This window comes from Phymastichus coffea, unplaced genomic scaffold (genome assembly GCF_024137745.1).
Source record: "Phymastichus coffea isolate CEN01 unplaced genomic scaffold, Cenicafe_Pcof_1.1 PCOF00126, whole genome shotgun sequence".
Taxonomy (NCBI): domain Eukaryota; kingdom Metazoa; phylum Arthropoda; class Insecta; order Hymenoptera; family Eulophidae; genus Phymastichus; species Phymastichus coffea.
Window position 1 is genome coordinate 365,172 of NW_026706937.1, and position 26,792 is coordinate 391,963.

General features: G+C 39.7%; 2 protein-coding genes across 2 annotated transcripts; both read left to right on the top strand.

The window, feature by feature from the left end:
- Positions 1 to 662: 662 nt before the first annotated feature.
- On the top strand, positions 663 to 3,134 carry LOC131671464 (spermine oxidase-like). Its single transcript, XM_058947902.1, has 8 exons — positions 663 to 874; positions 962 to 1,113; positions 1,298 to 1,562; positions 1,623 to 1,833; positions 1,903 to 2,145; positions 2,224 to 2,355; positions 2,432 to 2,752; positions 2,835 to 3,134. The coding sequence occupies exons 1-8, from the start codon at positions 870 to 872 to the stop codon at positions 2,961 to 2,963; spliced, it is 1,458 nt and encodes a 485-aa protein (XP_058803885.1). The 5' UTR covers positions 663 to 869; the 3' UTR covers positions 2,964 to 3,134.
- Positions 3,135 to 8,975: 5,841 nt separating this feature from the next.
- Positions 8,976 to 24,660, top strand: LOC131671477 (MOXD1 homolog 1). Its single transcript, XM_058947933.1, has 10 exons — positions 8,976 to 9,243; positions 9,670 to 10,127; positions 19,961 to 20,113; positions 21,831 to 22,007; positions 22,091 to 22,177; positions 22,694 to 23,149; positions 23,221 to 23,639; positions 23,717 to 23,907; positions 23,984 to 24,114; positions 24,192 to 24,660. Exons 1-10 carry the CDS (start codon positions 8,976 to 8,978, stop codon positions 24,348 to 24,350), a joined length of 2,499 nt encoding a protein of 832 aa, XP_058803916.1. The 3' UTR covers positions 24,351 to 24,660.
- Positions 24,661 to 26,792: the final 2,132 nt, after the last annotated feature.

Sequence of the window (26,792 nt, forward strand, 5' to 3'; positions counted from 1 at the left end):
GATAAAATATACGAACTTATTACACTATTATACAATGCTATAAGCCTTATACATACTTAATAGCAGTGATTTTCTCCGCAGTCTTATATTAGTAGTAGTAATACATTTAATATTGTGGGTTTTTAAATAGCTTCGTTGAAAATACCCAAGACTATTGTTTAAATTTAATGGGCTTAATATTTTGATAATTAGTTTCCATTGCCTTCATACTCTCATTTTACAATGCACAAAAACTAAAAATGTAATTTGCTCTATTTTATTCTACTCACTTTCTCTCTTTTCCAATCATGTTTTAAGACAATATTAATTTCAAAATTTCAAATAAAATTCAAAATTTTGCGTTCTTTTGCCGCATCAATCAAAATTATGACGCTGAATGTTGGCAACTAATTATTTTTTAAAGATAGGATGTGTTTAAGTGGATAATTTTAATGCTGATCTATTATTTATATTGTTCAATTAAATAAAATTGAAATTACACTGTTTATTGTTAATTGCAGTATAAATGTATTGAACAAGCATTCTGTACTCCATATTGAGTTGTAGAAATCGCAATTATGAAATGAACATACTTATGGCAGATACTTACGCAAGAGACTTTTGTAGCCAAGCGATTACCAGCGATTATCAGTAGTTTATTAGATTCTCATACTCAGTGAATTTGCAGAAGTTGTGTTAGCAAATAAATCTAAAGATACAGTGTCAATAACAAATGCTTATTACAATGATGAAAAACATATTTATAAAATTAGTATATGAAGCTTGAAACCTCTCACTGTTGACATTTCATTATATCATAAGCTATAACAAAACTATCTAAAGTCTTGCGAATATACTGTGCATTTGATAACCTAAAGAAAAGATTTATAATGAGGTAAAATTAAATAAATTAGACTCGAATATTATTGTTACATCAAATTTAAACAGTACAGTAAATTTGGTGTTGTTATAATGTAAATAGCCATTCAGGAAAAGATAAAAAGATAATTATTGTTGGAGCTGGACCAGCAGGAATTGCTGCTGCTTCTAAACTGTTTGAAAGTGGTTTCAAGAACGTAAAAATTTTAGAAGCGGAAGATCGCATTGGCGGAAGGGTCTTTACAACCGAATTTGGCAAGTACCTACATTTCACCTTTTAGTATTATACATTAAATAGAATATTTAGATAATTCAAAGATAAATAATTTTTTTATGCACAGTTTTATTTATATCTAGTTAACGCTTTTATGGTGCCATACATTTACAGCTGATTTAAAAATAAAAATTATAATATTATTTTTCCTGGTAACATAATCAGGTAATTATTCTGTGGATCTTGGTGGCCAGTGGGTACACGGAGAGAAAAGTAATGTTGCATTCGAATTGGCTTACCCGCTGGGTTTACTCGAAAAACAAGACGATTGTGATGCGAAACACGGCTTGATATTTCTTGATTCAAAAGGGAACGATCTGAAAAATGATGTCGATGAAAAGATTCGAATTTTTTTTGATAAACACATGTCTGGAGAAGTATTTGATGAGAACGCGCCATACAAGTCGATTGGTGAATATATTGAGCAAAAGTAAGAACATTTTTATAATTTCATTATTTTGTATAAATTTTTAATGATTATGATTGATAGATTTGAAGAAGAATTTCAAAACGATTCCGAAATTCTGTACGACAAAAGTAAATATCTGCACCACTTTGAAGTGAATATTCTGGGTGGAAAACCAGCAAAAACTTGGAGAGATATCTCTTTAATAAATCATGAGGCTTTCAAAGATTGCGAAGGAGATAACAGGATCAATTGGAAAACGAAAGGATATTCAACGATTTTAGATATCTTAATGGTAATTGTCCAAAAAATGTATCCTATTTCACGGTACAATAATTTTGTCGTCTTCTCCATTATTTTATAGAAACGTTATCCAAATCGTGAAAATGAACTCCCAGTTATTTGGAACACTGATTTGAATTCTGAAGTCATATCCATAGATTACTTTGATAATTTCGAGGGGTCTTTAGTTATGATTACGACGGCGAAAGGAAAAATTTATAAAGCTAATCACGTTATAGTTACTATTCCACTTGGAGTTTTGAAAGAAAAGCACAAACTGCTTTTTATACCTCCATTACCTGAAAATAAAGCAAAATCTATAGAAGTAAGTAATTGACGGATATATCGAATAAACTTAAAGCTATAAAATGTAGTTGAAGTAATGATTTTTCTTTCTATTCAGGCTCTTGGCTTTGGAAATGCTGGAAAAGTATATTTACTATACGACAAACCCTTCTGGCAACTAGGCGATAAAACCTCAATGCATTATGCTTTCATGTGGAATGACGCCGAAAGAAAGGCGATCGAAGCAGAAGTAAGCCATTTTCCTATCACGCAACAACTGTCTTTTTTCAAAATTCAAAATATGAGTAACAATGATAATCTTATAGCCAGAAAAAATGTGGATGTTGGGTACACCAGGAGCAGTGACTGTGGAGCACAAACCCAATTTATTGGAATTGTATATCGCTGGAGAATACGCAAAAGTAATGGAACAAGTTGCCGAAGACAAAGTGTTTGCTCAAGCTCAAGAACTCATTAAACAGTTTATGGGAAAGAAATTCGATGTGACAAAACCCATCTCAATGTTGAGAACACAATGGCAAATGAATCCTCATTTTAGAGGAACGATTAGTTATCGAAGTGTAGAAACGGAAAGCAGAAAGGTTTACCCGAACGCGTTAGAAGAACCAATAACACTGGATAATTTGGTGAGAAAGCCATTAATTAAATTATTGCATTGTATTATACAATGCTACAATTACTGCTTGTTCAATATCTCGTTATTTTTAGAAAATTCTATTTGCTGGCGAGGCAACGTCGCAGCATCGATATGCAACTGTCGACGGAGCTATAACATCAGGCTGGAAAGCTGCCGACAGATTAATCAATTTTTATGAGAATTTATCGTACAACAAATAAGAATACATTTTTTCGCGAATGAACTCGTACGACGTTCGTTGCATAATCGCAATCCAGACATTATCGCCTTCTTTCCCGTTTCATTTATATAAACTTATCTATCGCGCTATAGTGTGATATATTGCTTTATAAATGCATGCGTGATTAAATAATAAAATTCCATAAATACTCGCTGCTCTGTAAATGTCATTTTAATTAAATTTTGTGGATATATATTTGGAGGCAATATATTTTGTGGATGTATAGATAGCGTATCAGTGGAAGAAACCACTTGAATAAAGTAAATTTCTTTTCCATACCGGAACTTCCGATTCCAACGAATTAATTATACGTTTGACTACTCATGCTTGGGAAATATTTAACAATCCACGATAATGCTCCTAGACGACGGCAAGCATTCGAAGCGCGAATGATATCGCGCGGTCAGTGCGCATCGCGGACAACTTGGTATTCATTCGGCAGAATTATTCCCTGCGTCACGGAGGCGACGATAGGAACGCGAGCGACGGCGTCTGGGAAAACTCGAGGGGTAAGCATTTCATCGCGAGACAGACGCAGTACGTAAACACGCCTGATGGCAATGATATAGACGGTGGCACTTGGCTTTTCAGCGCACGTATAAGGAGTACACGGTTCGTTTATACGAGTGTGCGCATTAGCTTTGTTGTAGACAAAGACTCTGTGTCAGCTCCTTCTTATTTCGAATTTCCCTTTGAGTCCGTGTACATCGCTTTCGATTCGTCATTGACACGTTGAACACGATCGGGAATTCGTAGTACACGCGCGAACGTCATTACTCACTACCTAAAGTGTGTTGAATTGTAATATAAATGTAGTTAACTTGAACTATTAAAGCTTTCACGATGCTTGTTCAAATTCAACCAACGATCATTTCGGAATAATTTAGGTTCAGGCAGGAAATCGGGTTAGCGAGTGCTCAAAGTTTATCTTACGTTTTATTTATTTAGATTTTTATCGCATGTTTAATATATATAAAATAATATATAATAATATATATAGTAAATGTGAGCGCAATATTTCCATATATTCGTCTCAATACACAGTCAACCACAATAATTTTCGTATTACACGAACTCGAACTTTCGTACCCATAGACAACCCCCGAAATATCTCTGTCTGTCTTTCCAAAGACTAACACCACGCAAACCCGCATTCCAGAGAGACGGACGGCTATATAACATAGCGATCCTCGAATTTTCCTTCAAACGCGAGGCCATGTATCCGCGAAATCACTCGGCCGGGATCGGATGGGCCGAACCAATTCATTCCTGAGGCGGTTGGAAAGAATGTTCCGGGAGGCCTCGATGCAACAATAGGGCGGAGACGAACGGCGCGCCGAAACGAAACTTCAATGGTTGCGCGCACACGCACAATGTATGAGAGGTCCTTTTCCCGGCACGGCTTCAAGCGGCTTCCACGAAAATCCAGAGGCTCCGATTTTTCTCTGCTTTTTATGCGAGAGCGAGCTTCTCGTGTGCGCTCGTAGGTTGTATACGCGCGAGATTTGAGAGATCGAGAATTTTCTGGGTACGGGCAAATTAGGATAGAATGCAGATCGCTACGAGAAATGCTGCTGGTCCGCGTGTGCGTCACCTATGCAATCTGCTTTTCATATAATTTTCAGAATTGGACAAATTTTATTTTCTCACATTTTCTATTGTTTTAGTTGATTTTTGGGTATGAGTATTATTATAAGTCATCGTTCTGATTCATATATCATTCGTAATATTATTATATAGATTTGTGCTTCAATGAGTTTAGAAGAATGTGCAACATGTCACCGGCATATCACTACCAGTTTTATCAAATGAATCCATCAAACCGTTTTCGCAAATATCTATTTAATTATCACGCATGGTTTACGTAAGTAGACGATTAAGGATGACGATGCTCTGCAAAGAAATGAGCGCTCGCATATATTTTGCGGAGCAGCAAAGACACGAAAAAAAAATGATGTTTGGGACATAAGGAGGCCCCCAAAGGCTGCGTGTGACTTTAAATTTGCGCTTGTGAAGAATCTGTTCCGACCAAACTGGTTTCGAACGGCAATTAATTCGATCTGACCCGCACGCCTGCTTGAGAACCAAAGCGAATGAGAGAAAAGGATAATGTATAATAGAGAGAATGAGGCAAACAGTAAGTAGGTAAAAAATATAAAATAAGAAAAAAATTATGTGGTTTCCAGTCCGAGTTTTGTGTTTTAATTGACGATATTTTCCTTATTTCCTGTTTTGTAAGTTCAGATTGAATATTTAATGCGATTGCAAATTAAGAAATACATCGTTGTAGATATTTAATATTTATCACTTATCGAATAAAATAATTCATAAAAAATATCGTATAAATTATTGATCAAATTTGTATTTAAAAGAATAATTTATGCAAGGTATTTTTTGCACTGGGAGTGGGGGCAACTGCGAATTATAAGGACGTCCTGAGGATACGTGTCGCGTCTCCTCGTACTTTATCAAGAATCCCTTATTAATGTCGTTCGACGACCTGTGCACGAATGTTGCTCAAAAATCTCCAGCATTGGTGCGCATTTATCAAATTACTAGGCACTTGCTCGCGAATGAATGCTTCATTTAAAAATTTAATGATGCAAGAGATTTTTAAGGTGGAAAATACTGCAATTTTCGACAGTGATCAGCAATGACAGAAAGCTGTACGTTACGAATTTCTCGTTTGAACAAACTACTCTACAATTAAAAAAAATCTTATCTATAATTAAGATATGACATTTGAATTCAAATTTATACGGCTTATTTATTTTACAAAATGATTTCAATGATCCTAAAAAATTAGCTTAAAGCGGCTGAGAATCTATTTAATTCAAAGAAATTTGCGGCATTTACATAATTTACTCGTGCATTTGTTAAAAGGTGGATAAGGCGGTACAACATGAACTCATCGTATTTCAATCGAGATTGTAGCATCCCAAGATATCGATAACGCGTGGTCAATTAATCACAAAGCGCGAAGCAACGATGAAAAAAAACTTGTTCGCTTCCAGCGATGATTATCGTGCGAGTAGTCCTGTAAATTTAGCGAATTAACAACCACTGTTACGCGAGCGAGCAGCAGAGCGTCGATCGATGCCGTATAAAATTTCAACAGGTAACAATGAGAAGGGCGAGCATGCTAGAAACTCGATCTACAGAGGCATGCATATACAGCAGCGCGTCTCATCAGACGTTAGGCGCGTGTGCGACATCGTCCAGACTTTGCTTGCTTCACTTTGACGTTTGTGTGCGTCTATGCCCTCGACGAAAGGTGTGCACTCTTGAAATTCTTCCTAAATTAGATTTGCTTCAAGAAGGGTTTAGATGTTAAAATAACTTGTGGGCTTCCTGTGGCGTCCTTGAAGCGTTGTTCACGTGTCGTACACCCCACAGAAATTCCAATTTAAATACTCGTTCACTTTTATTTCCTTTTCTGACTCGATCGTATCGGCTCGTATCGCAAGATGTTTAATTAGTAAAGAATAAAGCCTCAGAAGCTAAATCTCACTGCAAAACAATCATTTCTCAATGATTAATAATATTTTCCAAAGCTACCACTCGAACAAACCGTCGTTCTCTATTCAACCCTCGGCATATTTTAAAAGCCACGGGAGATCAACCCCTTCCCAGCCGAGCCAGTTAAACTCGTGCGCGCGAAAATTCCGGTTACGACGGTTACTTAGGTATCTTAGCAGCCCTTCGACCCAAAACGTCAAAACGGTTTCTCTATCTCTCTCTCTCTCTCGGCGAAGGAAGGAGGCTATGTAGCTGCCGGCTGGTTCTCGAGGGCGCGTGCCACGCGGCATATCTCGCATCTGCCCCGGCGAACGAGCACACATACATTGAAAAACGCTTCCGCAGGAAGCAGTCAGACCTTTTTTAGGCCACGCGCGCTACGTGCGAGGGGGGAGCCTTACCAGCCTTTCCAACAGTTTCGAGGGGCTGCAACTGTTGCTGCAGAGTGAGAGGCGCTGCGAGGCTTTCCTACGAGAAAAAAAAAATCACGATTGGTGCGTGGCTGCCTATGGATGTGAGACTGCGGTTACAATTTTAGACAGCTTGTTATCTATCGTGTTAAGTATATATTTCGCTTATCGAGTAAGCTTTTTTTGCTAACGAGTTTCCATTCGATGAGATGGAGAAAACTACTCCGCTTGATTTATAGAATCGTTTTTGAATTAATTTTTTATTGTGTTAAAATTATCCCAGAAAACATATAGTCTCGAACACGTATAATAATTGCGTAAGTTTTCACTTCGACAAACCTTAAAAAAATGATTTTAAGAAAACCTGTAACACAGTTAGGCTCGTATTTACGCTGCACCAACACTCGTCCGCAGTCGACTAATTAAACACAACCCAGCAAAACTGGCCACGGAGAGTCGAAAGAAAAAAAGGCTTCTGCAAACAAGCGCGTCTCGTCGAAAAGTCGTCACCGAAAGCCAAACAGGCGAGAGGCCATTGACAAGAGGTGGAAAAAAAAGGAATGGCGAATAAAAAGAAGTAGAAAAGCATGGAGAGCGAGAGAAAAGAAAAGAGAAGTCGGTACGCGGAGAGAAACTCGTAAATTACTCGAGAGATGCGCCCTCGCACGTTAGTAATTGCGGGGACCTCCGAAAAATACGTTCGCACGTATACACGTACGCGCTCGCAATTACCGGTGAACACGTGAGACAGTTTTTCGGATGCACCTCGCGACAACAATCGTGATGCATGCGTGTGCTTTGGTATCCTGAGGATTTCTTTCTGTAAGGGATTTTGCATCGCCTGCCTTGTGTATCGTTTTTGGCTGTCGCCGGCATTTAATGGAAACACCCAACTTAAATTTACAAAAAATAATAATACAAAATAGAACTTGAATTTGTAAATACATATTTTTTTGCAACCAAATTTTTATATTTAGTTACAATTGACAACTTTTCAATTGATCATCAATGGAACCAATCCAACTAACTGACATTAAGTTCTTTGTGAATTACAGGACTTTGTAGTTTTTAAACGGAGTCCGGAGAAAAGTTTGCAGTAAAAATAAAACCAAGTTAGAGACGAGGTAACGAAACGGGACAAATAAATCGAACTCGTCGCTAAAAGAAAGGAAGCGACGGGACAAAGGCGTCCCCAGAGGAAAAGGCGTAAAAGAGGAAAAGAAGAGAAGAGTTTTTTTGCATCAGTCGCGTTTCAGCTTTACAATATGTCCTATAGTCGATATCTAAAAGGTTTAAAGGGTCATTGCCAGTTGTATTCGCTCACTTCTTTCAATTTTTTCAGCTTTCTGTTATATTATACTAAGCAAAATAAATATTGTTTTGATTGCGTTCAGTGCAATCATTTAAAAATGAAAGTACAAATTACCAAAGACACTCAGAATGACATGGACAAGCGCAAATCTGTCCACCCCTAAAGCCACCGAAAATTCTCACGCAACCCTAGTTAAAATTCGCGAAGCTTTCTTATTACGCAACCGTCATCACTGTTGAGAAAAAAAAGGCCTTCACTGAAACACTCACAATAATATACGAACTACCCTAATATCCCTTGTCCCCACCACCAGCATGTGAAAGGGCCTTTATCCTCCATCTCTCTCTCTCTCTCTCTCTCTCTCTCTCTCTCTCTCTCTCTCTCTCTGTTTCTCTGTGGGTTCGCCGTTGGTAGCGCTCAGAAAGAAAGCCGGGCGCAGGTAAGCGAGTGGCAGCTGCCGGGCCTGTTGGTTCGCTCGCTCGCTCTCTTTCTCCCCCTCGTGTGCGTCCGGCATCAGCAGGCACACAAGCACAGCAGGCTGCTGCTGTTGCCGCTGCTCAAACGAAATTAGTCCCGGCGCAACTGTCGCGCGTGCAACATGCTTGACGCCAGAAGCAAACGCCTGCTCATCGGTATGAGTTCGTTGTTGTTCGCGCAGTGATCTATTTGTGCATTGCGTTTCTCGGAGTTGAACGAGTGTTTGCACGAGTGATCAAGCGACTTGCGATTCGACTACGAGTGAAAAGTAGAAATGATGTGGCTGAGAGCGTTAACGATAATCAGCGTGGCCGCGCTGGCAGCCGGCGACCTGATGGACCTCTACGTGCAGCACATGGACGAAGTGATGCGCACGCACGAGTATAAGCGAGAGCGGGCGCGTACGGCAGCCGCTGGCTCGCAAGCGCTGGATATTCGCCGGCATTTCGAGCGTCGACGCAGGCGTAGTGTCCTCGAAGGCCCAATGTTTAGGGTTGCCGATTCGCCACGGCAGAGTCTTCATGACGATTTTCAAATGAAGAGTAAGTTCGTGCTCAAGTGGAATTTATCATGTTTACAGATGCTTGCTTTGCAATGGTCTGCAATCCTATTTTACGTTTTCGTGTTTTTCCAAACGACTTGACTACAGGTTACAAATACATGCTCGATTGTAATTTCATTGATATTTTCGCATTCTATCTCTTATTTGCCAATTTGATAGCCACCTAATATATCAACGTTTCATCCGCATTTATACCAGCACTAACGGTCTAAATGGTGTATGGTAATTTTCATTCGATTTCAAACAACTTTTACAGTACACATATGAGAAATAATATAAAATATAACATTCCTACGGAGTGAATATCAATGAAATCAGCTATAGCCGGAAAATTCTGAAAACCGCGATAAACTTTCGTGATTGTTCGACGATCTAACTGACCAGTATCGTATTTCTTCTTTTCCAGATGCCAGTCATAAGAAAAAAAAATTTTCCCATGTAAAGGACGCTCTAGATTTTCCCACCGTGCGCGAAGATGACTATGACGACGAGAACACCTATGCCACTGCGGCGGAGCGCAGAGAGCCAGAGAAATACATCGAACCGCAGGTAGACGAGTCGACTTTTCCGGCAAAGAGCGCCCGCTCCTTCCCCAAAAAATACAGTCGTGAACGCAAAAAGGTTGCGTTTGCATTGAATAAACGCAGCAAACGTAGCGTTGGCTTTGCAAGATACGAAGTATTGGACGAGGACGGTGATGTGATTTTGGAGTGGGACCCAACAGACGACGAAAACGTCACCTTCCGAGTGACAGCCAAGACTCTGGGTTATGTTGGACTTGGTTTCAACGACAAGAGCCACATGATGGGTGCTGATATAATTCTCGCTTGGGTCGACGATCATACCATGATTCCAACGCTCCTGGTGAGTTGATAATTGTTGGTGCCAAGTCAGTAGAAGAACCCAATCATCGATATAAGGGGAAACGAAAACAAATAAAAAGCAGCGTTGGTCATTAGGGCGTTACAGTCGTCGATAAGCGCGCGCGATGAATGATGAGCGCTAAAGTCGCACGTGTACGCGTGTTATTAATACTAATAACGAGGGACTCTCAGTGAAGAACGCGTGACGAGAGATTAGCCTTTCCTTTTCCGCTCGATTCTATCGTGCTTGCGGCCTGCTCGTTGGCCGATCGACGTAAAGATTGACCGATTGCTTTTTGATAAATGAATGGGTGTCTGTTAACAAGCTCCGGACATCAATAACCTGAATCTCCCATTCGCATATCTTTGATAACAAAAAAAAAATGTATAAATACATAAACGATGCACGTGCAGACTACAAAAAATGACTTGCTCAAGTTCAATTAAGAAGGTGCACTCGCGGGTACAGTAACTCGAAGTAGTTCTCACGCTGTAGCTTTTTTTCAAGCCAAATCCAAACGAGAAATGCAGCAGGCATAAAGTAATTATATCGGGCATAAAACATTTGTCCCATAAATATCCAGTTGGGCCGATAAATAAGCCCACGAAAAATTCACATGACGTTTAATTCAGCGACATATCATCCGATTAAATACTCGTTTATAAAACTGCACGTGCACGAAGCTACAAAATTACAGCAGTTTTTTATATATATACATGTATATTCGGCGTGGAATATATACGAGCGAGAGCTTCGAAAAAGGGCTCTTCCCTTCTTAATCTTCCTTTAATTCCTTTATCAGTCCGCTTGACTTTTTTCCCTTCTCCTCCCCGTATCCTTCTTTCTTCAGAGCTTGTTTCAATACCGATCGTTTTTCTCTCTTAAAAAAAAGAAGGAATCCGCACAAGTGTGTGGGTCGGGCGACCCTCTCTCGCGAAATTTCTTTTCACTAGATCGATGCCGAGATTTTTCAGAGGCATGCGGTTTCTATCCTCTCTCCCTCCGATACTTCTTTTATCGTGTTTAATTGCTTCTCTCAGCGCGCTTTCGGCGCGACCCTTACATATACGCCGCTGCCGCCTCCAATTGATTTATACCTACATATATTCTTACTATACCACCGCATTACTGTAGATGCCATTCATTATGATTTGCTCGATTATCTAATTCACTGTTGGGTAGCTTTTTATTTCATGTCATTTGATGCACAATTTTTATAAGCTAATCGAGTTTGTCACGTGAGAATAATATTTGACAATTTAATTTATTTAATTTCTCAGCCTGTTTCGCTTAAAGACAAATTAATGCGTCACACTTAGACCACCCTGTTGTAGGTTCGGCAAGTACAATTCAAATCATTCGCAAATCTTCAACGCAATTCAAATTTACGGCGATTTAAAATTAATTACTAATCACTCTAGGAACATTCGAAAAAATTGCACGAAATTTCAACGTTGAAAAACCACTATAATACAAGCCAATTTCATTTGCTTAACAAAACATTCAGGCCAACTCGTTCAAAAAACCAGCCGTCCGAAAACCAGATCAAACGCGCAGACTGAACTTGAAAAACACGAGGCAAACGTGTCAAAAGATTAGCCAGTTAGCAAGAAAAAGATAGCGCGGAGCCGCATGGGTCTGGCGACGCATACGAAATGCGCCGAGCGTCCAGTTTTTGATGTCTCATTTCACAAGCCTGCATTTCTAATGTGCGCGCGAGCGTGCGTGTGTGCAGGAGAGATCGAGATCGATCGCCTTGAGCTCGAGAACGATCCTTCATTCTTGCACGGACTGATGGGACGAGAATTTATCGCGACGTTATCGCACATGGGACGTTCGTTAATTTTGTGTTGTAGCTCGGTTCGCGAACCTCCTTCTTTTTTCCGTTTGCTTTTTTCATTTTTGCTTTTTGTAAGGCCGGGGAGGGGAGATCCTTCGACGAATGCTTTGTGGGAATCCTCTTCCTGTGAGAATTTCTTGACTGCTATGTAATTAAATTTTATTAGGATTTATTACTTGCAACTGGTGATCCCAAAATGAGGCTTAATATGTCTATAGATAATGATGATTCTAGTCAATATTGTTTTACAATTTCCTTTCACATAGATTAGATTCTTACCAAAAATTATATTTGGAAAAAGTGAAAGCTATTCGCTACGATTCAAATAATTTTTATACTATCAAAGCGTAATTTTCGTAATGACATGTCAATGACTAAAGTACTAAATTAATATGATTTTATATACAAGAAAATTTTACTTAAATCAAACTGTTATTTCGATAAATTAGTAAAAAATATCAGAAAGATATATTTTTCATCAATTCATAGACACAAATTTATGGCATTGAATTGTACTTAAAAAAAATTATTTTGCCGACTACAAGAGAATATGATGAGAATATCCCCCCTCCTTCCCCTGAACAAATAAAAAAATAAATATCGTTGAAACCGGCTGCGTATGTCGCCCGAAAATAAAACGAATATTCGGCAGATAAGGTTAATGCAAGCGATCGTAAGATCACCCAAGGGTGATTGTATTAATGAGTGCTCGTTAATTGGCACCCGCGCAAAACAATGGATGGGCGCCGTTTTGGAGGGGCGCTCGATCGAGCGAAGAACTTGTCACTCTCGATTCGTGGCTGACCCTTTTTTGCCTGGTCATCACTCTGTCTTGCTTCTCGAGTGAGTTTTGCGGCTCATTGGGCGGCTTTTCACGCTGGGCTCGCGCGCAGTTATGCGGGGTGACTTTACACTTCTTGCCGAGGTTTTTGAAAGCTCTTCTCTTTACTCTTTTTTTGCTTGTGGCATCAGCTTCTGATGTAATTACACGGTTAATGATTCTGGCACTTGTCTCGAAATTGAGTTATTTTTGCGTGAATGTTTCATGCGGAAAAAAATTTCTTAATTTAATTTACATTTGTCTTATTTTAAAACCAGAATGCGTAATGATTTTTAGATAATTCGATGGAAATTTTCATTAAACTTTTACAGAAATAAACGACATTATTAGAAATTATCTCGGTAGACTTAGAAAATTTTAATTTATCAGTACTAAAATTTAAAGTAAGTTAGAGAAAGTCATTATCGAAGCAGCATCATCAAAACGACTGTCTCCAAACAATAATTTATCTCGTTCTATAATCCTTCAAAGATCTCGCCCGCACAGTCGAAAAAATATAAATCATCAGTCAACAAGCAGGCACAGGCGCAAAAGTGATCTCTCTTCGCGCAAAAAAGCAACAACGAATTCCCACAATTCGTCCTCTAGCGTGCAATCAAGCAACAGGACTTTGACGTCGGTTCTGCGAACGCGATCTTCGAAATCTGTCTGGGCAAGCTATAAAGACGATTTACGCGATAGCCATGTGTGTCTGTGTGTGTGTGAGTCAGATAGTCCAGGCGCGGTGACACAGGACGAGATTCCAAGCAGCAGCAGCAGCAGCGCATGCAGGACCTGGCAAAATTTTTAATTGGAATCTCGAGTGAGAGAGAAGGTCAAACAACTGGCAAAACCTGCTCTCTCGACACTTCTCAGAATCCCTAATCTTAATTAAATTTATTTCCATTACGACTGCACCTGCAGACTGAGAGGTGACGATTGTTCGTTCGTGTATCATATATTTGTTCCCCTCTTTTGTGCAGCTTTTATTTATCTTCTTAAGCGATATTTCACTGATTGCCTCGTTTATTTCGGGACTCAGCCGACGAGACAAAAGTGAGAGTGCGACTGCAAGATTAGGTTATTTCGGTAGAAGTGTTGAAGATTATACCCGCCGCTCGGCAATTAGGACTGCATTAGTGCTTGTAAAACTCCTTCTACCCGCGCACATCAAAGCCTTCTTAAAATTATAATTGCAGATGTATGTGTGTTGCGAGGTGCACTTGGAAATTTAATTAGCATGACGTTGCGAAAAGTGATAAACAAGCATCAAATTTTATTCTGCCTCGAACAGCACGCGAACCGTCAATTAGCCAAGGGTCTTTCTGATCCAACCATTAACTCATCACATTTTGCCCAGCAGCAGCTTCTAGTCCCCTCGTATATATTTATATGCCACATCCTTGCGGATCGACTGAAATCTGCTCCTTTTTACGAACGATAAAAGCTAACGTGATTGCCGGTCCTGCCTTAAGGCTTCGTGGCTTCTGTTTTTAAATTTGCTACTGTGGCTCGGCTTATGCAATATACCCCGCTATAAATCACCGATTCTTTCCAAATTTCATGCTCCACGGGATTTATGCACGAGGAAAAGAAGTATACCTTTACGAGAGAGCAAAAAAATGCTGGAAAAAATGTTGCCAATTTTAGATGAAATGTGTAGACGACTGTTTTCTGACACAGCTCATTTCCCAACCAATATGAAGAAAAGTCGGTCGTTATTCAATCGAAAAAAGCGTCGCAGCATACCACTAATTACACTTGACAGATGATTTACGTATTTCGTTTCACACGTAAGTGACATACGAATCTTCTGTTCAAAGTAAAACCAGAAAAGAAAAAAAAAAAACGCTGGACGCACATATAAAAACGTATTACGCAAGAATACATGTTCTCGTACAGAAAACTGGCCCCCTCAAGGTCTTGAGACGCACGTTTACCACTTCTCGTCTCGTTCGAATGCTCGGAGAGAAGCCCCGGAATTGCTTTGGTTTGCGAGCACGCGGAGGATACAATTCGCGAACGGATGATACTTTTTTACCTGCGGCGTGCACCTTCTTAAATGTTGGCCCGTACAAGCTCGGCGATTCCGATCGCGTTTCCATCGTGTTCGCTGCCCGTATAGCGTGTGTTTTGCATCGCCGATATCATTCATTATTGTACTGTTCCGTAGGCGGTCTTGTACGCGCGTCAGGTGAGTTGAACGCACACGTGCAGTCCTCCAAGCGCGTACGCGTTGCGCGTCCGCGTATTCTTCTGTCGAAGGCGCACTGCCGTTGATTTACAGGCATTCTTCGATTCGCGCGGCGCATCTGCCCTCGTAAACGGATGATCGATGAGCGCGAGTCGAGGAAGCCGGCCGATTGTCGCCGCGAAATCCGAAACGGAAATTCGGGGGAATGGTGCGTAGCGCGCCGTGGAATTGGCCTCGGGGAGCACGGGGCGTGTGTCGAGGGTCGAAGGAGCCCCCATTAGCATACCGAAAGGGACGATGCACAAGCGCATATGTGCCGGCGTAATCCGCGTACGGCTATGCTCGATGGGAGCACGTGGAAGAGCGACGTTGTATAAACCGGTTAAAACGCGACGTGCAAATCATCGAGTATTCAAGTGTACGTGGAGCTTTGCAAGGGTGCATTACACGACCTGTTTGTTCGTCACTCTGATCCGACTCCTCTCCGTCGCATCTGCTTATGCGGTTCAAATTTCTTTTCTCGTAGTGAGCTGAAGGATTTGATTCACTGATCAACTGTGGCTTGATCGACTGTGCAGGTGTTTCTTTTTCGTGGTTTGCATTCGAAATAGGAACCCTTATTGGTTTTATGAGAAAGTTTTGCGTCCTCGACAAGTTTCTATCGGATATTTGTGTACTTCGATTACTAGATGATAGTCATGAGTGTATGGTTTCATATGGTTTGGAGAAATCGAACAAGCGCATTTAAATTAGCGATATCGTATTATGAGAAATGTGAAAGTTTGTTACACATACCCTGAACAATATCAGCGAATCGATACTCGCCAGCAGAACTTCTTAACGAGCTCGAAAATAAAAAGCGCAGATCTTTGCGAAAAAGTCTACGTATGAGCTTATGCCGATTGGAACTCTACTCCTAATTACTTAACAAGCCAATTATATGAAATTAGCGATTTTGCTTACGATAATATATTCTTCAGCAATTACGCTATTGTGGAGCTTTCTTGTGCTCAACCCTCATGTGCAATCGATGATGTTCAACTACAAAAGCAAATGAAAATTGTAACCATGCAATAAAAACGTGCAATAAAAACAAAAGCAGCGATTTTCCAACAAAGAAGTCCACGATGATAAACTCATCCGTAAAAATAACGATCTCATTTTCCACGAATGAAGATTCGCGTCCGCGCGTCACCCCAAGCGAAATCAGCTCAAGGCTAGACAATTGATGGAACCGAGCAAGTGAGGTGGATAAAAAACGAGCGCGCGCACGCGAGTCGTTGCTTCTTTGGCAGCTCGATGGCAATTAGGAAACGAAAGAAAGAGAGAGAGAGGGAAAGAGAGAGAGAGAGAAGCGCGTCACTGTCTCGTCTCTCTTTCTTTCTCGTCCCTTGTTGCGGGAGGCCTTAACCATCAGTTGCCCCCCTCGAGCCTATGGTCATGGTCCGGAACTTCGTGCTTCTGCTCACTTTTTTCTCCTCTCCTTTGGGCTTCTTATAGACACTTTGACGTTTGACTGCAAGCTCGTAAAAAGCGAGAATCATTTTGCCAAAGGGCTGTCGAGTAGTGACTGCAGTAATTACTCGGAGGTACTAAACAGTCGCTTGGCGAGCATTTATTAAATGACAAATTGCAATAATACGGCTTTTTCTTTTTTAGTTTTGATCTATGACCAAACGCGTAATCTGAGTATACCGATTATGTGCCGAGATGAATCGTTGCGCGTGTAAAAACAACAATTCGACAGCAACTTATTTCATTATAAGCAATCAACTTTTCAAGAGCAAAACCAGTCTTCGCTCAAGCAATTCGGAGCGAATGTATAATAACGAAACGCAAAAGAAAAACCGCTCGGCGCATGTAAAACAAAAGTGACAGGACAAATTATATGGATCGTTAGAGTGTACACTGCGCTGACGTTCTTTCTCTTTCTCTTCAATTCGCGCGCGCGCGCGAGAGAGAGAGAGAGACAGATAAAAAGGGGAGAAAAAAGTCGCCGGACTGGCGCGATGAACTTTAACGACTTCTCGCTGCTCTCTCTCTCTCTCTCTCTCTCTCTCTCTCTCTCTCTCTCTCCGAGAGTAATTGTGCGTTATGCCGCGTCCGCTTACTTGTACAAATGTGGGGAATTACTTTGGTGCTTGAGGATGGCCATGCCGCGCTCGAAAACCCTCGAGCGATCCTTTAAAACTTGCTGCTGACGCGTGTCGTTGTTAACTTCTTTTTTGCCCAAACTGAAATAAGTTGGATTGGCAATAAAGTTAATTTGACTTTTGCCAAACGGCGGTAACGTATGAGCAATTCTGAATGAAAACAAAAGTGGAAATTAGTTTTAGTCACCTGGCTAATCACACGCGATTGTGCAAATCGTGATTTTATCGCGGAGAGAGATCTGAAGGATACCTGTAGATATCTATACATGTTGTTTTTCAGTGTGGGCCTTTGAAAGCCTGCAATTTCAACAGCTGTTCCGCAACGGCATATGGTGATAAAGATTTTGCAACGGATACACTGGTTCGATCTCGTTGTTTCATTTTATATTGACTTAATATACATTTACTGAAAAGTATTTAGATTACCATGAGAAAAATGTATCAGACATGGTTGAAAAATTATTTGCTTATGTATCTCAAACTATTCATAAATGGCCTCAAAATCAAGTAAAAACAAAATTTAAAGAAAAGAAAAGTATAAGAAACTATGAGAATTGGAAAAAAAGAAAAAGAAATTTATCCATTCAACTCAGTATTCACACTTTCTCTTCTTTGCAGTTCAATTGAAATGCAGGAGACGAGTGAATGAGATACACAAATGCAATTTGAAGCATTGAATTCGAATTCGATGTCTCAATCAAGGGAAACGTATCAACTGTTAAATTCAAGTGCATTTCGTCGAGTCCTTCAGTCCTTCTTTACAGCATTGTATTTTACCGAATCAGATTGTCGACTTCGTGGTAATGCTTGACCATATGTAATTTTCTGTTCTCTATTCATTCCATGCAATTTACGATATCCATCATAAGTATTTGCAAAGCTTAGCAATAAAAGTCATTATATTGTTATTGCGATCGCGATTAAAACGAAGCCCTTACTCAAGCAACATCCTGTCTTTATTATCAACCAAGCAAATTCCGGAATTTCAAACAATGAAACGTAAGGAGGGTGAAAATGCTGGGGCTAAGCGGCGCGCAGAAACGGAAGGAAGCTTGATGCTCCGAAATGTCGGAGGAGATACTGACGTGAAGATTAATCTTTTTTCGTCGTCGACGGATGTGACGTCAGGCGTCAGTTACCTGCAGCACGTGTTTCCGGTCTCCTGACCATTTTCGGCGCTATATTATCCTCACATAACATAGTAAACTCGGATTTGCTCATTATTATTCAATAAAAGTTCCATCTGTTCCATTTTGAATATTTATTGAAACATCTGATGATTCACAATTGTTTTCTGATGGAAACTTCTAATGAATTTCTTTTGAATTTAATTAAATTACGCGTACACGATCTTTCGTTGGATATGCATTCATTCGTGACATCAACTAAAATATACAACCATCGACTCAATTGACACTCCAAATTAGTCTACCTGACTTACTAAAACCGTTTCGAACATTTTGTACAAATAGGAATGCCCAAATAAAATTCCTTAATTTTTCCTTGACTGAAATTCATTTACTCGTCTCTTGAGAAATAACCAGTCTTAGTATTCTCATGAATGAGCATCGAAACCATCACAGCGTGAAGAATATGGCCATCCTTGGCAATTATTCCGGAATGATTATCCAGCAAGGGGACGTTAAGAGCAGGAAGACGACTTCCCTTCGCGGCAAAACGCAGCCTTCAACGTTTGTGTATACCTATCTACGTCCCTCTTCACGATTGTGTACGTTTATACGAAAATTCCACAGCGTTACATAACAAATCGCGCATAGTCGTCGATAGAGAAATCGAAAAGAATTAAAAATTGCGTGAGAATTTGTCGTCGTAAATGGCAAATCAATATTCACATGCGATGCCAGTTACGTAACAGCGAAAGGCTTTGTCCTAGGCGTGACCCTTTTTTTCGCTCCCATCACCATACATACCTTGCATCGGCGCTCTCCGTTTTAAACATTCAGAAACGGACCACTTTGTTTTCTCTTTGTGAAACACGCAGAAAGAGTGGGAAACCGCAGAAAGAGAAAGAGAGAGAAAGAGAGAACGTGAAAAGAAGGGACGTCTGAGGTAGGAAGTGCTGCTCTGCTATAACGCTATGGGAAAAAGAAATTACAGAGATGTTTTATTGCTGAACGTTTTACTTTCATAATTTATTGATTTGTCAATCGTCCCCAACGACGATGTCGACGTTAAAGTCACTTTCTTTCATGTTACGAAATTATATGTAATTGCAGTCGGATTTTATTTTACTCGGCAGATGGATTTCTAAGGTCGAATGAACTTGTCGTGGAGGAAAAGTCAGTAATACAGACGTGAAAGTCAAAGATGGATGGCTCTTTATGAGTAACGACGAAAACAACAATTTAAAGCGCGCACGCGAACATCGCTATGAAGTGTATAGTAGGTGCACATTGTGACGATGTTTTTTACCAAAACGAAAACTTGCTCGTAAATTATCATCAGCTTGCTGGTAGTAAATGTCACTTACATCCTATGACTGTGTTATTAATTAAAACTTACTCAAAAGTTCCACGTTGATTAGCTCAGCAGTTTTTTTTTTGCCATGACCTGACAGAAAATGAATAATATTATGAAATTTATGGTCAAACAAAGTAATTATACTATTCATTCGTTAAAATATATTAAACCGCTCTAAAAATTATCCCTGCATTCCACATCTCAACTAACCGCAAAGCTCCGTTTGAAAAAGAAGAGAGAGAGAGAGAGAGAGAGAGAGAGAGAGAGAGAGAGAACCCTCGAGCATACACAAGAGAGAACAGTAAGCTTATGGAAGTCTTTATTTTTGTTCCATGCGTGTTTCAGGATTCTCACGGTGTGTCGAGCGCGAACGCAGCACCCGAAACAGACATCTCGCAGGACGTCCACTTGATCCACGGCTCCCAAAACGACACCCACACCGTCATCACGTTCACAAGGAGGTGGCGGACCTGCGATCCACAGGACCGCAGCCTCACCGTGAGTAAACGCTTACTTTCTTTCCCACTGTACTTTAAAACCTACATATTTGGAGTGTCGCTCGCGACAAGTGCTGCTGTCGTTTATTTTCTTTATTTTTATTTAATACTTGTGGCACTTCTATTTATAGTCATAGACCATTCCTTCCCTTCCTTTTAAGCTTTTTTCTTTCGAAAGAAATTTCGTTAATGTCGGTATATTACAGATCGTTGCGAGTCAGACCAGGCTTGGCAGTGTATCCATGAGTAACATTAATTATTTATACTACGCAGCATATTCTGACATGATAGACAGTAAACGCAACCGAAAAAAGATTCGCCTTTAAGATATAGTACAGAAACAGATCACTATAGAGGCGTGCGCGCGTGTCTCGTACAAATGCCCGCCCCTCAATCCTCTTTTTTCTTTTTCTTAGTCGATAGATTGGGGTGTTCTTACTTAGTTCAAAGGAGGCCGCTTCACCACACGAAAGAAGCCTGACGCCAGGACCCTTCGTTCTTTTCCTTTAATTGAGAGACTTTTTTCCAAGTTGTTTAATTGAAAGATTCTAGGCTTCAAATGCATTGTACACTTTATATTGCTCGGTATCCAAACGCTCAATTTACGAGATGACGTTAATATAGGCAGATTTTTCTGAGATGCGAGTTCAAGTTCTTGTTTTATATTTTCAAAGCAAATGTAGGCTTGACACAAATTGATTACATTTCGTTTGAACTGTCCGATTGAAAAATCTGTAGTAGTTTGAATCAGTTGGGCTTTTCACGTGATACGAGTTTGTCGCGCTCGAATCCTTTTTCCGTGGAAACTCAATACATCTCCGAGCAGCAGATGGCTCGACGCTCCTGAGAAAAAATGTTTAGAAAAATAAATTTTCTCCCACTGGAACGCAAATCGTTTACATGAAGACACAAACGAAAACGACGTCGAAATTGTCGGGGGGTCGCCTCGCCCCTCCGAAAGACCGTGAATTTATACTCCGCGTTCGACTGCATTTCAGAGGAGCATAAAAGAATTCGCGGCATACCATAGCCGCGTCGTAGCTGACGAAAGCCATTAAAATATTTCTAATCGAGGATCGAGTATATAAGAGTATTCGGCCCCCGCGTGCGTGCACACCTTGCGATTTCTTTCGCTTCTTTTATTTTACGTTCGCCGCGTCGGCAGACAATTTCTTCTCGGCGTTCCTGTTTCGGCGCGCGGCACGACGGCGTGCCGAATCTTCTTTAGGACGCATTAGAATTTATTTTTTTTTCAAAGCAGTCGAATTTCAGGTATAATAAAACTACAGCAAAAAATCTGCAGTATGGGTTAATTAATACACGTTTATATTGTAATAATAATTTTTATTATATAACGTTATTAGCAGACTCGAGCGTAAAAGAACTAAAAATGTTTTATTATTTTATTTCACAATTTCCACAATCATTGAAGCATTAATATAAGCGAGATACTTACTTTACAAAATATTACGTAAATAAAAATAAGATGCTTCACAATAATAAACAGTACTAAGATGAAAAGCTAATACATTCATATCGTTATAATGAAAACGTTTCCAACCTGTCAAAACTTCCTTTCCCACCATTCCATACAACATGAATTGAACTCTAATCCTCATTTGGATAAGTCCTCGACAGTGGACAGCCAACAATCAACCCTTTAAATGCATATAGCCATATAGTCCGGGATAATAGACCGAGCGGTTTTTTTTCTTCAGGGTGACACTGTTCGAGTAATATGGGCTTTACATTCGACTGATCCAGAACTCAACGCTGCGAGATTTCACGGTGAGAAACGGGGTGGTCGAGCACTTCGTCTCAAAGCACCAGCGCCACATCCACCACCAGCTGTCGACGATCCTGATTTGTTCAAATGGGATGTTAAACTCAATCAGGTAAAACATACTCCGCTAAAATGAAGGGCGCTACCGTCATATTTTATTTGCAGAAAAAAATCAGGATTATGCACTGATTTCAGTTCACGGTATCCAACACATCAGATACAATCTACTGGTGCAAAATCTTCAGAGCGCCAAAGCTAAACCGCAAACATCATATGATAGGGGTAAGTCAATTCAATAAGCAGAACAAATTGATCATACGTGATTCGCGCTCCCCAGCGGAGCTGCGTTTCGATTTCGACGCACGTTCCAAAGTAATCGCGACGCGCCGGAAGTCGCATGCGCGACGAGCTCCGGCTCGGCCTTCGCGTTTCAGATACAAGATACGTTCCCATGAATGATGTCACACCACTGAGATCCGCCTTGTCTCAATCGCTCGCTTCTTTCTTTCCCATCTCCGCCTTTGATCTTGTCGAATTCCGACGAACTGTAATGTCATTTGCATTTGGAAATCTGCTGATTCTGCAAATGTTCGCATGGGAGGAGACCAAAACTGCAATCTGAGCATTGGATCTCAGTTCTCGTTGATATATTTCAACATTGAATACGGATAGCTGAACGAATTGTTATGAAATTCCACGAAGGATAAAATCCTTCTTTATTTGCATATTGGAAAGCCTCAAACGAAAGATAGTTGCTTGCAGACATGAAAAATCGAAAACTATTTTGACACATTACAGTACAGTCCAATAATAGAAAAAGCCAACGAAGCCTTAGTTCACCACGTGATACTGTACGAGTGTTCGTCAACAAACTCAATCCTTGCCGAGCACGCGCGCCTGGCAGGTGCTCACTGCTACAGTCCGACGATGCCAAAAGAGTGGGACAGCTGTTTGCAACCGGTCCTCGCATGGGCTCGTGGTAGCCGTGGCGAATGGTTACCCGAACATGTGGGTCTGCCGATTGCCGAACACTTCGAGCACTCGTACTACATGCTGGAAGTTCACTACAACAATAAAATGGGCAGAAAAGTGATCGACAGCAGTGGAGTGAGACTACATCTCACGCCTAACATTCGAAAAATGGAGGCAGGCATACTCGTCGCGGGTGTTGCCGTTAGCCCGCTGCACATGGTGCCGCCCCAGCAAAAGGAGTATGCTACCGCTGGTTATTGTACTCCTCAGTGCACAGAGAAGGTATGCATCGTTTTTTGTCCCCTTATCCTCTTTTTACAAATTCCTCGCACGAAACGTCCTTTCTTTTACAGATGTTCGACAAAGAAGGGATCAACATAGTATCCGTAGTGTTGCACTCCCACCTGGCCGGTAAACAAATGAGTCTCCGTCACATCCGCCAAGGTCAAGAACTGGCGCCCATCGTTCAGGACAAACATTTCGACTTTGATTATCAACAGTCGCATACGCTCGAACGAGAAGTGAAAATTTTGCCGGGTGACGAGATCGTTGCCGAATGCGTCTACGACACGAGAGACCGGACCAAACCGACTTTCGGTGGTTACGCCGCTCATCAAGAGATGTGCTTGGCTTTTGTGGTTCATTATCCGCGAACGCCTTTGGCTGCCTGTTACAGTATGACACCGGTTAAGGAGTTCTTTAATGCCTTAAATGTGCAGAGCTTCAAAGGTGTCTCCATGGAGCAAGTGGAAAAGTTGTTTTTGTCTACTACGTTAGTATATGGATTCATGGCTATCTGTTTGCGTATGAAAGCAAATTACATCGATTAACGTTTACACGTTTTTGCAGGACTGACACGGTCGCGTTGCCAGTGTCGCCAAATCATCACGCTCAGATCTACCCTGATTTTCGACCGAACGACGACGTCGACGTTGACATTATTAAACAGACCAAATCGGCTCTGATTTCTAAGGGAGACTATATAGACTACGATGACATTTTTGCAAGACTTGTTATAGAAAAACCTGACGAGTTTAAAGGTACGATTATGTTTCTACGAACAACTGATAATGATATTATCAGATTATTATGTAAAATTTAAATTCTATTTTTTAGATCACACTCTATCCGATCATATGCTGGCTCTTGCTTGGAATGATACTGCCCTCTCGAAGTCCATCGAGATGAGTTTGTATCATGGAAGACACGTGACGTATTGTAGAACGAGGGAAGATAAAATCCCAAGAGTAGGAATCAAAAATTTTTCTAGTCTCTTATAAAAGTATCAGCGATCAATTTAATAATTTTATTTCAATTTTTACAGGCTGCATCTATACAACAATTTCCAAATTTCACAGCCCTACCAGAAGCCAATAACACTTATTGCAAAGAGTATCGCTCGGCATTTGGCTCGTCGAGTGTCACGCTCGTGCCATCGTTCATCGCCGCCCTACTAGCCATCTTAATGGCTTTACTTCACTAGAAGAACGAGAGAGAGAGAGAGAGAGAGGTGTGTGAGTGCTCCCAAGCGATATGGACTTCTCTGTACATTGCCCGTGTATCATACGAATCGACGACCATTTATTTATTTTAACGCCGTCGCTTGAGCGTGAAATCACAAGTCGCTCGAGCGTGGTAACAAAACGTACGTTAGATTAAGGCCAAAGTCCATTGGGTTTATTTTTGCGATTTTTTCCCCAATTGTACGAGTCAGTGAGAGATAAGAAAAGTTATGATTGATATGCTTATCGTTTGACGACTGTGCATCTTATGAGATTTTATTATTATTATTTTGAATGATTGAGAATTCTTGTAAATATATTTATAAGCTATTATTAATTGATTACCAGATATTTTTTAATTGGAGAGATTTTTTACCGACTTTTTTAAGTTGTAGATATCTTTAATAACACAGGCACACACAAAAAATGGTCTGTATAAAAAACGACATACATATATTATCATGTATTTTGACACGCTGAATCCGAATCCAGAGTTAAAATTGCTCCAAGAATAACCTAATCACGTTTGATATGCAAATAATTCATGACACGTTTATCTAGACATAGAACAAACTTCAACCATGTAATACTTTCATAAAAATTACGGTACTCCAAGATTAAGATCTTTACAAGAACGTTTCGGGATAATACAAATTGTAAGAATTTACACTTTTTTTCTTTTGTACTCTTCTGTTTTCAAAAGATCTCTGCAATAGATTTATCTTCCTCTTTTGCATTTGTGGCTCATTTTCCCTTTTAAGCATCTATCAAAATTCTGCTATCATATTTATTTATACCCTATCTTCCTTGTTCATCGCTGTAATCACCCAAAATGTCAGGAAAATTGTCCACGTGTGAATGTAAAAAGTGTAGCTTCAGGCTCATTTTAGCTCATTCTAGTTGAGTATATTCTTCGTCACTTGCATCTACTACACTATCTACAACATCTTTGTTACTTAAATCTTCGTCTTCTCTATCTTTTTTATGTAAAACTTCATTAATTTCTTCTTATAAGATCTCCATATTTTTATCTTTTTCAAAACTAAGCTGATTATCTATAGCAACAACTGAGTTTGTATGCAATGTTTTTTCTATTGCCTTTAATCTCAAACCTACTACAAATTACGCAAAACTTATATGCGTACATGTAAAAAATATATACGTAAGAAACATCAATCTTGGTATTAAAAATGATTGTAAAATTGTTTGACTTTGAAATAAAATGTGAGGATCATGATTAAATACCAAATATTATATGCACTTCCTGTAGGAAAATGCTTAAAATGTTGAAGAATAGTAACATTGCACCAAAAATGAAAGTTTCTACTATATGGAAGAAACCGATCGATAAAGAAAATTGTTATTTTTGTTTATTTACAAATTAATTACGCCAATATTGAGAGAGTAATGAAACCACTATATGTATCACTAAATAATGAAGAAGAAAACAAACATTGCATACAGACTCAACTGATGTTATATGGATATTCAGCTTAGTTTTGAAAAATATGGATACCTAACACTTAAAAATTAATGAAAATGATGATCCTGACTTATTCAAAGTTAAGTGACAAAGATGTCGTAGATAGTGCAATAGATGCAAGTAACGAGGAATATACTTCACATAATACTGAAAAGAGAAAAGATCCAATATCACAAGAGGCTGTAAATGATCTTATTCGTAATTTGGGTCTACTAAAAGATGGAGCAGAGTACCTAGCATCATGGCTAAAAAAAATACTAAGGAAGCTGAATATTCGTACTACTGCGACAGAGATAAGAAATCTCGTAAATATTTTGTAAAAAATGAAGGTTACTTTCTTTTAAACAACTTTTTTCCTGAATTTGATCTTCAAATTCCCTTGGACCTAACGTGCTGGAGTCTAACTGACTGCGGATTCGGATTTAGCGTATCAAAATATATGAGAATATATGTATATCGTTTTTTATTCAGATCACTTTTTTTATGCGCCTATGTAATATAAGAATGTGCTTATATTGTGTATAATAAAGTTTAATTTTAATTATAGTCAAATGTTATTTATTTTACAAGCTTAGATCCCTTTCTTTTCAATGAGTTTCACAATTACATATAATACGTAAAAAGGTAGATATTTTTTATTACTTTTAATATCCAATGCAATATTAAAATCGCATTAAAAATTTATTTCCCACGAGGTCAATAGAATCGGAAAAAAATTAGTTTCTCGCCTGTAGGATTTGAAAAGCTCAAATAAATGCCAAGGCATTTAACTCATAAGGAAAATAATAAATGAGAGAATATTTTTAGAAACAGGTACATCACTTTCGCCACCTTCTAATTCAATGTCGCGTTCATCCTACGCTCAAGCATATAGAAATCCATTCTGGCGCTCTTGATTTTCCAGCTGGTCGGGCGGCTATGACATTGCTGCATCGCTAAA

Bases quoted from the DNA above. Each gene is read 5' to 3' on its own strand.
- LOC131671477 (XM_058947933.1), top strand. From the start codon at position 8,976: ATGATGTGGCTGAGAGCGTTAACGATAATCAGCGTGGCCGCGCTGGCA. The intron at 22,178-22,693 runs GTAAGTCAATTC...GACACATTACAG, and splicing joins GCAAACATCATATGATAGGG to TACAGTCCAATAATAGAAAA. The intron at 23,150-23,220 runs GTATGCATCGTT...TTTCTTTTACAG, and splicing joins CTCCTCAGTGCACAGAGAAG to ATGTTCGACAAAGAAGGGAT.
- LOC131671464 (XM_058947902.1), top strand. The intron at 1,563-1,622 runs GTAAGAACATTT...TATGATTGATAG, and splicing joins GGTGAATATATTGAGCAAAA to ATTTGAAGAAGAATTTCAAA. The intron at 2,753-2,834 runs GTGAGAAAGCCA...CGTTATTTTTAG, and splicing joins CAATAACACTGGATAATTTG to AAAATTCTATTTGCTGGCGA.